The 12,310-nt window shown below is 59.4% G+C and overlaps 1 protein-coding gene across 1 annotated transcript in view; it reads left to right on the top strand.

Annotated features, from left to right (window-relative positions):
- Positions 1–5,051: 5,051 nt before the first annotated feature.
- The window catches only part of TTYH2 (tweety family member 2), a 36,771-nt gene continuing 29,512 nt past the window's right edge, over positions 5,052–12,310 (top strand). The window contains exon 1 of the mRNA XM_047707911.1: positions 5,052–5,281. Coding sequence (XP_047563867.1) covers positions 5,153–5,281 — 129 coding nt within the window. The 5' untranslated portion in view covers positions 5,052–5,152. The remainder of the gene's footprint in view (positions 5,282–12,310) is intronic.

The raw sequence follows: 12,310 nt of genomic DNA, 5'->3' as shown, positions 1-12,310 counted from the left end.
TAAAATGTCCTTTGTCTTTGAGGGCGCGAAGGGAAGTACTACTTGGTCGTCACTTCTGGTGGGATCACGATGGGAGTCCTGGTTGCTACTTTCATCCCTGATCTTTGGCTGTGATCTCAGTGGACAAATAAAACCATCCTTTTTTTAGCTTCAGTTTGAAAATAAATAGTTGGAAACACAGAAGAGGCACGTATTTGTGGAAGGAAGCCAGTGTGCCCTCGTGGGATTTAAAAGTAATTTAGGTAAAGTGAGCTTCCTAATAATGAAAGTGGTAGTTACAGGGTGGAGTTGATGAGCTTCTTGGAAATCGCAGCAGGCTGCGCCATCCCATCCTCCAAACACTGCTTTCAGATCCACGGGGGGAAGGATTCCTGGATGCAGGAGCAGCAGACGAAGACACTTTGTTTCCTAAGTGCCGCTCGAGGTAAAGTGGAGCTTCAGAACCTGTAGCTCGAGGTAAAGTGGAGCTTCAGAACCTGTAGGGTGTGAGGAGAGGACTGCTAAGAGCAGATGAGTGTCAGCCTAGCAAAGTGGGCCACGCTCTCCAGGGAAAGGGAGCGGGAAACAGGATCCTGGGACTGAGAGACCCGTCTGGTAAATGCAGCTGAAGGTTAGGGGGAGAAGCCAGGGTTCTTGCCAGAGAGCTGACCCTAGGCCTCAAGACGGTGGGGTGGATGTTGAGTGCACAGGGGTAGGCAGGGGGTGTGAGTGCGGCCCACTGCTCCAACAGACCTGTGAGGGCTCAGGTCCCAGCCAGCCCTGACTCCCTGGGGATCCAGCTTCTACTACTTGTCAGCCAACATGATCTTGAGAAATTACCTCACTGTTGAGCACCATGCGCTGGTCCCAGCCCCAGGGAAGAACTGCACACCTCTGCCTGTAGAGTCTCCATGGGAAAGTCAAGCAGGGTTGGGACAGTGCCGAACAGAGAAGAGACTACAAGGTCAGCTCTAGTGGTGGGCAGTGGTGCCCCATGGCCAGCAGGTGTCCTGTGTGGCGGCTGGGCATTCAGCCTCCTGGGATCCTCTTCCCTCCCCTCCGAGGACAGCTAATGGGGTTGGGCAAGTGTCCTGTGATGCACACGGTTCAAGCAGAGAAAGTTTCCTCCGTGCAACGCGACAGGTACCACTTGTGTTGGGCTCGTAGGTGCAGGGCCGGTTCCTAGGAGGCTGAGCGGGGTCTGCCAGATTGCTTTCCCCACACGGCGTGAGCTGCTGCACAGTCACGGCACATAACCCATGACCACATTGATGCTGCAGCATCTAGCAGAACGGTGAAGGCGCGAAGAGAAAGTCTGGTGGCCTTTCTGGCACTGGGCAATTTTTGGGACGCGTGAGGTCATATCAGGACAGACCGCAAGGTGGCGACATCCTACAAGTGAGCAGTCTCCAGGGCGGGTCTAGAAATGGTTCACTTGATAAAATGCCCAGAAGCCTAGTGCCTGAATTCACTTAGTTGAGTTTTTTCCTATAGAAATTGTGAGGGAGTTTGCATCCAGTCGCGAGAGGCATGGGTTTCCCTCAGCAGGGGTCCTCGGGCGCTCGGTGACCAGCCCAGGACGGAGCACCTTCACAGGTTTCCAGTCCTCCCCATTCTCAGGATGTTCACGATTCCCAGGAAGAGGGAGGGCTTGCCACTTGGCCCCCTTTGTCCCGGCACCTTGTGCAGAGACAGGCCCCAGCTCCTAGGAGACAAACCCTGTGGACGTTGGTCTGGCTTCCGTGCCGGGAGAAGACACCCTTTCAGACCACAGTTCTCAACCCCGGCCCTGGTGGCCTAGGCTGATGGCAGAGTCTGGTTAAGTTGGTAGGAGGCCTAGGTACATGTTGAGCCCTCGGGTGGCCTGGGTCAACCACTGCTTTGCTGATGTCCGCTTATGGGTTTGCGATAAAACCGATCGCTGGCTGAGTGGTGAGGCGGGGGCCGCAGTTGCTGGTTTGGAATGGGCCGGAGGGCTGTTCTCACGTCAACTCCCGGAAGAGTCCCTGGGCGCCGGCCTCCTGATCCTGTTCTGCTGCTTTGCTTGCCCGCTCCCCGCCAACAGCCACGTTTTCAGGGCACCTCACCCAGATCCCCAAGCTGGAAACTCTGGAGTCCCCTTAGCAGGCCTCTGGGGAAGAAGCTAGAAGGGTCACTGTCCAACTGGGTGCAGACTGGCAGAGCAGGTTCCCTGTTCACTGCTGCCCCCAGATGGCTGCCGCGCTGGCCCTGAGGGTGCGCTTCCATAGTTTGTCTTCAAGCCTGTCAGCAGGCCTGCCCCTGCCTCACCCCCTCCCTCTGGGGCTGAACCCTGGCCCCCCAGCCACCAGGTCAATCCCCAGGGTGACAGGATGCTTCCCGGAGGCAGGCCCTCCCACTTGGGATCTCTGGTATCTTGCCCTCCCTTCTCTCCCCGGAGCACTTAGAATCACTGTTGTGACTCTAATCTTCTAGAGGAATGTGTTCAGGAGGCGGGATCAGCAGCTGGAACCTCCTGTGCTGTCGATGTGGAGGGACCAGGAGGGGGAACTGTGCATGTGGCACCAAGCGGGGCCCATCACGGCAGTGCCAGGCTGTGTCCTCACGCCAGTTGTCAGAGCCCGCCTGCCGAGGGCCCCAGGACATTCAGGTACATTTTCCCAGGCAGGCAGCAGGTTCGCCTCAAACACCACAATCCTTAACAGGCCTTGGGCAAAATGGCCCTTGCGTACCACACCCCACCCCCACTCCTCCTCTTTTTTATTTTTTATTTTTTTATTATTTTTTCAAGATTTTATTTATTTATTTGACAAACAGGGATCACAAGTAGGCAGAGAGGCAGACAGAGAGAGAGAGGGAAGCAGGCTCCCTGCTGAGGGGAGCCCGATGTGGGGCTGAGGCTCGATCCCAGGACTCTGGGATCATGACCTGAGCTGAAGGCAGAGGCTTTAACCCACTGAACCACCCAGGTGCCCCTCCTCCTTTTTTAAAAATAGGTATTTATTTGAAAGTAAGACTGATTGAGGGGCACATGGGTAGCTCAGTTAAGCGTCTGACTCTTGATTTCGGCTCAGGTCATGATCTCAGGGTCGTGAGATCGAGCCCCACATCGAGGTCCATTGTCAGCACAGTGTCTGCTTGAGTTTCTCTCTCTCTCCCTCTGCCCCTCCCCGCTTTCTCTTTCTAAAATAAATAAAATCTTAAAAAAAAAAAATAAAGCAAGGCTTATTGAGGCAAAACTTGGAGTGAAATTCACCCTCCTTGGTGTCCAGTTCTGTGAATTTTGACAAACATTTATAGTTGTATAAATACCACTGCAATCAATGTTCCGTCTCCCAGAAATTTCTCTCTTACACCGCCCCAGCCTCGGGACCAGTCAGCCTCTGCTCTGCTTTCCCGGCCTGCAGTTTGCTCCCCCCGCCATGGTGCTGTACTGCCTTGATTCTCCTTTTACGCCCTTACAACCCCACCCGGATTGCGGTCCGAGCTCATAATGTACTGTCTCTCTGCTCAGAACCCCCACCCAGGACGCCCCGAGAAGCTCGCCCTCACCCCTCTACCACCAGGAGACTCGTGAAAGCACCCAGTCGGGTTTGCTGCTCATCACCGGGGCTCTCCAACCCTAATAAACTCTAGACCCCATGCAGACAGGAACGTGAGGGTTTTACTGGTCCCATTTTCCCTAGAACGGAGAAGATGCTCAGCCAAAGATAGTTGAATTAATGAAAACCCGAAGGAGAAAAGGAGCTGTCTCCGGCCTTCAGCGCCCCGCTCGGCGCCTGAGCTTTGGGCATGCGCAGATGAGATGGCCGCAGTCAGGCCGGGGGAAACCGGGATCCTGACCACAGGACCCGACTCCCTCTCCTGGCCCCGGGACCTCTGACAGCGGTCATGGTAGGGACGTCTGTGGTCCGCTCCCCTCCAACAACCACATTTTCAGGGCACCTCACCCAGATCCCCAAGCTGGAAACTCGAGAGTTTCTCTGGAGTCCCCTTTCTCCCCCATGTCTCTGCCCCCTCTTGTGACCACCCCCAGATTGTGTCCAATTCCAGCCTGATCCAGCAGGAGCCCTAACTCCTCCACTCCCACCTAAACGTCAAGTGGCCCTTTACCTTGACCTTGTCCTTGCCTCAAGCACTACCTCTACCTGCCAGCCCCGCCCTGTCCTCCCATCGCATCACGCAGTCTGCAGTTCCCCAACCCGGCCTTTGCACGCCCGGGGCCTCTGAGCGCTCAGCATACCCCAGCCAGGTGTTCACAAGGCTTTACCAGATCAACCTGAGCGCATCGTGGTCCACAGACCCTGCTCTGCTCATGCTTTTCGCCAAAGCCCCTCGAAGACCGCAGTTTGCATCTTTCCGTGTGTGCTATTACCAGCTGCCGGCTCAGGCGCCACACCCCTGCTCTGTTCCGTGCCCGGCACATAGGAGGTGCCTGGTGAATGTGTGCTGTGGACAGTCCTGGGTCTCCTCGAGATGTCCAGCCTTTCCGGGCGCTCCCAGCGCTCTCCCCCCCTCCCCTCTGGTCAGTTCCACGGTCCCTTCCTCCGGGAGGCCTGCCCTGTGCCGCCTACCAGGCACAATCAAGCTACTTTTCTCAGTCCCCAGGGCTTCCAAAGCCGCATCAGTTAGTTGTTTGGGCAGATAGGTTGGGTGCTCGCAGGACAAAACCACTTACTGCTCTGAGTACACGTGGCTTACACAGTCGGATGCTCGATAAACGAGAGAGTGAATTTAGAACTAGTGACCCAGGGGCAGACTGTTGCTCCCTGCCGCCCCCACACTGTGAACTCACTACCCGCCCTGGAAGCCCTAGGAAGGACCACCTCGCCTCGCCAGGACTGCCCTGCTCGCAGCACGCATTCACAATCTATATCCTGATTTGGTAATAAGTCACGAGAAGCCCGGGGACCTAGAGACCGCTATGAAGAAACAGGGGCGTTGGGGGACGTTTTCGGTTCTTGCATCTCTTTCGCCCGCGGGGCCAAGACAGAACGCTGAGCAGGAAAAGCCTGCTGGTCGCGGGCACCAGCGCAGCAGCCGGTGGGCGCGCCCAGGGCTGGGGCCTGGCCCGGGAGGGGCGGGGCGGGGCGGGGCCTGCGCCGGGGCGGGGCGGGGCGGGGATGGGCGGGGCGCGCGTCGCGGGCCGAGTGGCGGCGGCGGCCGCAGCAGGCGGGAGCACTCCGGCGGGGCCATGCCGGCTGCGCGCGTGGAGTACGTCGCGCCCTGGTGGGTTGCGTGGCTGCACAGCGTCCCGCACCTGGGCCTGCGCCTGCAGCCGGTGGACAGCACCTTCAACCCCCGCGATGAGAGTTACCGGGAGGTGAGTGCGCGCCGCCCGGACCCGGGCCACGGCCGGCGCCCCAAGTTCCCGCACCACCCCGTCCCCACCCCCTCCCGGCCCGCCTCCCCCACTGCCCCGCAGTCTCGTCACCCCTCTCCCTTTCTCCCCCGGGGCTCTCGGCCACGGCGCTCCCGTCTGGGAACCTCGTGGGCCGGGAAAGCTGGAGAGATGGGAGTTCTGCCAGCGATGGGGAACCGGGAGGAGGAAGGGCGCGGGGGCTGCGTGCGGGGCGTGGGGGCCGAGCGCCGGGGAAGGGGGCTTTTGTGCCAGTACCCGCGTAACTCCCTCGCGCGAGCTGCGGGGATGCCAGGGGCGCCACGGGCTTTTCTTCCGTCTGCGGTTCCAGGACGGGCGCTCTCTTTCCGGGTGTCTGCGGCCTGGGAGAAGTTTGAGCAGAAACTGACTGGTCTCCCGAGTTCGACTCTGCAGCCCCCCTCCTTCCCAGCCGCTGCCCGCAGGGTGGGAGCCGCTGACAGCACCTCTGCCTGGGCCTCTCCTGGACGGCTGCAGGGCTGGGGGAGGCGGCTGCGTGGGGGGGGGGGGCGGGGATGACCAACCTCTGGTGTTTCCAGAGCCCGTAGCCACATGTGGAGATCTGGGGGAAGGGACGTGTCCCCGGTCAGCCCCATCCCACCCCAGCCTCACCCTCCTGCTCAGTACGTACAACACAGAACAAGGCCCTGGATTTCTGGGGTCTTGGCTTCTTGGCCGGCCACTCCCCTCATCCTTGCACTTCGGCCCTTTCCTGGCTCCTTTGACCCTTCCCTCTGCCTCTTCCCTCCTCCTTGTCTCTACTCCCACTGGGGGAGGGGCTCTCCTGACCTCCCAGCCCGAGCGGAGCTTAAGATTCCCCCAGCCTTCTGAGGTCTAGCCATGCCTGCTCCAGCCCCTGAGTCAGTCCACCGTTGGGTCAAAGATTCAGGCCGAAAAGCCCAGAACGGGACCCATTTGTTGAGAGCTACCCGCCCATGTTGGGACTTTGACCCCTGGTGGCCTCTGCCTGCAGAGTGTCAGGTTCTCGGACATGATCTGCCCGTGGGGGGCAGGTTGGGGCAGAGCCGGACCTCTGCTGAGTCCCGGGAGGCTGAGGGGGAGGCTGAGCGGGGAGTCAGCTGTTAGCCTTCCCGGACCAGCCCTTCTGCAGGGCCCGGGATCCTGACCGGGCAGGGCGTGCAGTGCACTGGGCTGGGGAGTCTAATAATAGCCCCTAGTGTCCCTGTCAACCTCAGGCCCCAGGCACTAGGTGCCTGCCCTTCCAGAAAGAGGAGAGAATCGGGATCCCTTCCTGAGGCTGAGAGGCAGTTGGGTGGGTTAGCCTGGCTCTCTCCTGCTCTGTGTCTGCCCCTCCCGTTCCCAGCGCTCTGCCCCTGGAAGTCAGCGTTCCCTGAGAATGCGGCCGCCTGGGGATAGCTCCAGGGAATCTTCCGCTCCCAATGAATGCATGCAAAGAGGCGGATATGATTTCTGAGACAGCTGTGTTGTTGGGGTGTGTGTGTGCGCGCACACACGCGTGTGTGTGTGCGCGCCCCTGTCTGTTGATGTGTCCCCAACCCTGCCCCCAGATCCTGTACTGGGGGGCAGGGAAGGTCTCCAACCATAATTTTCTTCTCTCCACGGGAGGAAATCTAAACTGGCTGGGTCAAGAAGACCTCCAGATGCCTCGAGGGGTGGTGGTAGGGCACTCCCCCACCCCGGTGGCCCCAGAGACAGCACCTGTCCCGCCAGCAGCTGTGGTGGAGCGGGAGTGGGGGGGGACTGCACCTCCCCCACCCACTCAGTCCCCTGGAGAGGTGGCAGCTGAGGCAGAGGGCCCCCGCTCACAGTCCCTGCCCCTCTCCTCTCAGGGTGTAGCCTCTGGCACCCTGTGCTGGGCACCAGATGACTCCAGAAGGCATCCCCTTCCTTTGGGTCCCTGTTCCTGGGCAGCCGGATCATGGCTCTGGGTGTTAGTTAAGGGGGCTCCTGCTTGGTTAAGTCCTCCTGTTGTCTGACCATGGGTCCCTCTTGGAAGCTCCCTTCCTCCCAGTTGGCAGGCCAGTTAACATCGTGGATGGGGCACCTTCTGCTGTCAGTCATCTGAGTACTTAGCAAACATGATTGGAGGCCAAATGTTGTGCCAGACATGGGGGTCACGTGATAACCAAGGTTGCCCAAGGCTCTGGCAGCTGAGTAGGTGGGGCTGGGGCTCTGCTCTCGGGCTGTCTTGGGTTGGAATCCCCATTTTATCACTTACTGTGTGTCATGGCAGGTGTCCATACCTCTCTGAGCCCCACTTCCCTCATCTGCAAGTACTAGGGCTGAGTACCTAGAGGGTCCCAGAGCTCGTGGTAGGACCTGTGATACAAACCATTAAACGGGCTGCCCTTGGGGTTCAGTAATGTGTCCAGCGACAGTACTTTGTATCAGGCGATACAGAGGGAAGAGATTTTCTTCTACAGACACTGATCAGAGAAGAACTAACCCATGCCCCAAGTGTCCAAATGAACGACACCGGCTTGTGGGGATGTGCGTGTGCGCGCTCACCAAAGACTCGGTGGGAATGGAAAGGGGCAGGTGCAGTCCCTGAGGAAAACTCAGGAGGGACCAGCTGTGCAGGGATCTGGAAGAAAAAGGGGGTCCTACAAGAGTGGATATGACAGACGCGCCGCTTGCCTGGTGACCCAGAATATCCTGAGCAAATTCAGCTCCCAGAAAGTTCCTGCAGAAGCAGGGGTTCCCACTCACTGTCTTCACTCTTGGGGAGCAGTGGAAGCTCGCCAATGTTTGATCCTTTCACCACCCACCCACCCCCACCCCCGCCAGTGGACTTGACCTTGTACCCCCAGCTCTAGGTTGCATGTACAGAGGGGAAGCAGCCCGGACCTCCCAGCATGAGTCTCTCACCTTGGATGGGGGAGGCATAGAAATGGAGAGAACCACCCCCATCAAGGAGAGTAGGAAAGGACCCAGTAAGTTGGGGGTCTAACACATGTGACTGGCCCCCAGCTAGCCAGGTGTCCACAGCAGGACCTCTGGCCCTGCACCCAGCCGTGGCTGTCCCAGAACAAGCCACTGGAGTTCCCACCTCCAGCTGCCCGCACCACCCCGATCCCCGCCACAGCAGAAAGACCAGGCGCTGAGGAAAGAATGTACTTAAACTCCAAAATGCCATGCAGATGTTAGCAGCTGCCTCTGTCGAAGTGCGGGAGCCACACAGGGTTTCCTGTTCCCTGGCTCCTTTCTGGCTTCCATAGACCAGCCATTCTTTGGGGACTTGCGTGGCGAGATAGAGGAGACGTTTTTAACTGTTTACATTTAGACGTGTATTTTCATGTGTTAACTGGGTGGCTCAGCTCCTAGGCTCCCCAGAGTCCCGAGTGTGTCTTCAGGCCAGGGAAGGGGACAGGATGGGGCTAGCCCCAGAACCGTGGGGCTCCCCCCACCCCCCTTCCTTGGGGGCAGGTCTCAGAAGGAAAGGCCAGGCTGGGAGCCCAGCCGAGGAGCCCAAGTTGGATGAGGAAGCCCCATTCATCTAGCCTGCACACTGAGTCATGGTCATCGGACAATCACGCTGTGCCCCCCTCCCTTGCTGGGGGGCCATTGGGTGGGCTTAACCCTTTCCTCCCAAGTGCTTCCAGCTCCCCTCCCTGGGGTCTCGCCCCCAGGCCAGCCCACTCTCTAGCTGTCTCCTGACCCCTTGAGTGGGGGTGGGGTCTCCCACTGCAGCCCCCTCCCGCGCCTAGTGCAGAACCCCCTCGTGGTCAGCGTTCCCCGCGTGCATATCAGTCAGTCCCATCCCAGCCTGGGTCCTGGTTTCTTGCTCTGGGTTTCCCATTACAAAGTGGCAAACCAGAACTAATTGAAGTCACTTGGCTGAGGACAGAGGCTGGAGCCCAGGCCCGTTGTGGAGCTGTGGGCACGGTGGTGGCTCGGTGTCGGGCAGGGCGGGGAGGGAGTGGCTGCTGGGCCCTGAGGTGGTCAGCTGCTTTCTCGGCTCTGTCAGAGCAGGAGACCTGTGAACAGAGCTCCCAGCTCCCTTGGGAAGAGAGGTTTGCTCTCCCCCACCCCCACCTGCCACACACATGGGGACTTGCAGTGTTAATTAGGGGCAGGAAAATAATTGCCTGTTAGAGGTTGGCAGGTGCCACCACGGTGGTGGAAGGGGTGGGGGGGGTCTGCTATTTGGGCTACTGCTCCCTCCGCCCTCCTAACTCCTTCCTCCTCCTCTCCGCTCCCCAACTTCCTCCTTTCCTTCCCTGCCCCCCAAACCTGCCCCCCTTGTCACCCAGCACCGGTGCTGGGGAGAGATCCAGAGGTGAACTGCTAACCAAAAACCCCTGTTGGGCTTCCCAGGCCCGGCCTCTCCCAGGTGGGACTTGCACCTGCTTGAGGCCCGCTGCCGAAGTGGGGAGGCTGCGCCCTCGGGGCTGGGCTGGCAGGGGGCCGAGGGGTCTCTGAGAGCGCAAAGTAGGGGAGCCGCCACACAGACGGAGGGGGGCAGTTGGCCGAGCTCTGGGGGGACTGACAGCACCAGCCTTCTTGGCGGTGCTTCCTCGCCGGGTGTGGACACATGGCATAGTCCTAGATTTTCCTGTTTGGGGAAAGACTGGGACTGTCCAGACCAGCTGGAAGTCCAGGGTAGCTGGGAGGAGGTCTGGACACAAACCACTCTCTAGCGTATACAAAAGGTCCGTCTGGGGTTTTGTTGCCCCCTTTTTTTTTTTTTTTTTCATTAGGAGCAACTTGTAGAAAAGTGTGCACTCTTTTATTTGTTTTTTATTTTTAAAAATTTTTTTAAAGATTTTATTTATTTGAGACAGAGAGAGCACGAGGGGACAGGCAGAGGGAGAGGGAGAAGCAGACTCCTCACTGAGCAGGGACATGATGTGGGACTTGATCCCAAGACTCTAAGATCATGACCTGAGCCGAAGGCAGACGCTTAACCGACGGAGCCACCCAGGCGCCCCAGAAAGTGCAGTTTTAAGTGTCTGCCTGAGTATGTGCGTGAGAAACCATCCTGACGGAGTATTCCCGACCCCCCAGGAGCCCCTCACGGTCCGTCCCTTCGCAGAGGTGTTTCCTGTGCACACCTGTCACTCACCGTAGGTGGGCTCCTCCGACTGCACCGTATGTCTGCCGTTTGGCTTGTCTCCCTCACCCTCCCGTCTGTGAGATCACCCGCGCCACCGTCTGTGGCCGTGGCTTTCTTCCCGTGGCTGCCTGGTATTCCTACTTCTGACGACAGTGCATTGTATGTGTTTGTTCTCTTGTCAGTGGACACTTGTGTCCTCTCTGCTCTGGGGCTGTTACCAGGGTATTGAGCTGCTGGGGACATTCAGGGGCATATCCTGGGGGGGACACCGGCCTCTTTTTTGTAAGGTAAAAGACCAGGCGTGGCCTTGCTGGCTCGTGGGGCAGGGGCGTAGTGATTGGCCTATTAGTTAGGGGGACCCTGGGTTTTAACAGAGGGGTCTCGGGGGCCTGCACAAGGGTGGCCAGGACACAGCCTGGCATGTCTGTCCCCTCCTCAGTCAGAGGAGGCCCTGGAGAGTGGGGCTCTGCTAAGCGAGTCTTTGGAGAAAAGCTTAAGCTTATAGAAAAAGTTTGAGAAAGACTGTGGACGCTCCTCAGCGCCCCCCAGACTTGCGGGACACCGACCTCCTGGGATCATCTCTAGACGTCCTTCTGGGCCCGGAACAAGGCTTGAGACCCTGCATTTCTAACAAGGTTCTGCATTCTAAGAGATGGCGTACCGTGCCTGGTCGGTGAACTTCACTTTGCGTAGCGAGCGCCTGTCACCTGTCTCTTTGTCCTCCTTGGCCATCTTCACCTTGGCCTGGGGCTCCAGGGCACTCTGGTGAGGGGGTGTGGGGGCAGGAAGGTGGCAGCTCCTTTCCACCTTCTCAGCAGGGTGGGCGGCCTCCTGCCCGGGTCACAGGATAAGCCCAGTGCTCCAGGCCGAGAACCCCAGCCCCGCCACGCTGTGAGACATCAGGGACACTTCCGCTGGGCTCATGTGTTCGGGTCCACTGGGGGCGGCAACGCTGCTGATGGGGGAAGGTGAAGCCACGCCACGCACCTCCACCATCCTGGCTCCCAAATGAGCCACCTCTTCCGCCCTCTTCTGGGCTGTCCCTGCCACTTGGGCCATTTGTCGGTGAGGCTCAGAAGCCTGCAGGTCCAGGCGACAGGAGGAGTAGGTTGAATCAGGGCTCCGAAGGCCAACCCAAGCCCTCACAGACCTAGGACAGGACAGGGTGGACCCAGCAGGTGCCTCACCACGGTGAGACTCCGCCCCACACCCCCTACCCCCCGAAAATGACCCCGGCCTGAGGACTGCAGACCCCAGCCTCTTTTTTCCTCTCTGTCTCCTCTGTGCGTGCGTGGTCCGGCACAAGTCTGCTCTCCCTCTTAGACCAGAAGGTCCCAGCATCTGACGACTCTGCCTCACTACCACCAGCTGCAGGTTCCCCAAAACAGGCTCCCACCCCAGCAGCCCAGACTAGAGTGCCGGGGGCTGTGGAGCCGGAATCACCGGCGGGCACGTGGGGAGCAGGATGAGGCTGACTGACGGCCAGGTCCAGCCCTGGCTGGCGGCCACCAACCCTGGTGCCATCTGGTGTCCATCTGGCTGCATCGGGAGACTGGAGGGCAAGGGGGGGGTGCCTCCGGGCCTCCTGACAGACAGCAGCTCGCCTTGCAGGACCCCGAGGTGCTCTGCTGGCCTGAGGCAGCCCCTCTTGCCCTCTCCAGAATCGGGGGCTTGGCTGCTTCCCCTGGCCTGTGGGGGACGGCTCTCCCTCTCTGGCTTCAGTGAAAGGGACCCCGTGGTACATGTTCTGACTCTGCCCCCCTCCACCCAGCCTTCCAGCCCAGAGCTGCCTTCTTGTTGCTCTAGAGGGACCCCAGCATCTAGAACAAGGCTCGGAGGAAGCGGGTGCGCCAGGCGTCCCTTCCTGGCCCTGTCCCAGGTTCCTCTCAGCTTCCAAAACATCCTGCCCAGACCCGGTGTCCTCCAGGAGGCCGCGG

This window comes from Lutra lutra, chromosome 16 (assembly GCF_902655055.1).
Source record: "Lutra lutra chromosome 16, mLutLut1.2, whole genome shotgun sequence".
In the NCBI taxonomy this organism is placed as follows: Eukaryota; Metazoa; Chordata; class Mammalia; order Carnivora; family Mustelidae; genus Lutra; species Lutra lutra.
This window is presented reverse-complemented; position numbering and strand designations above follow the sequence as displayed.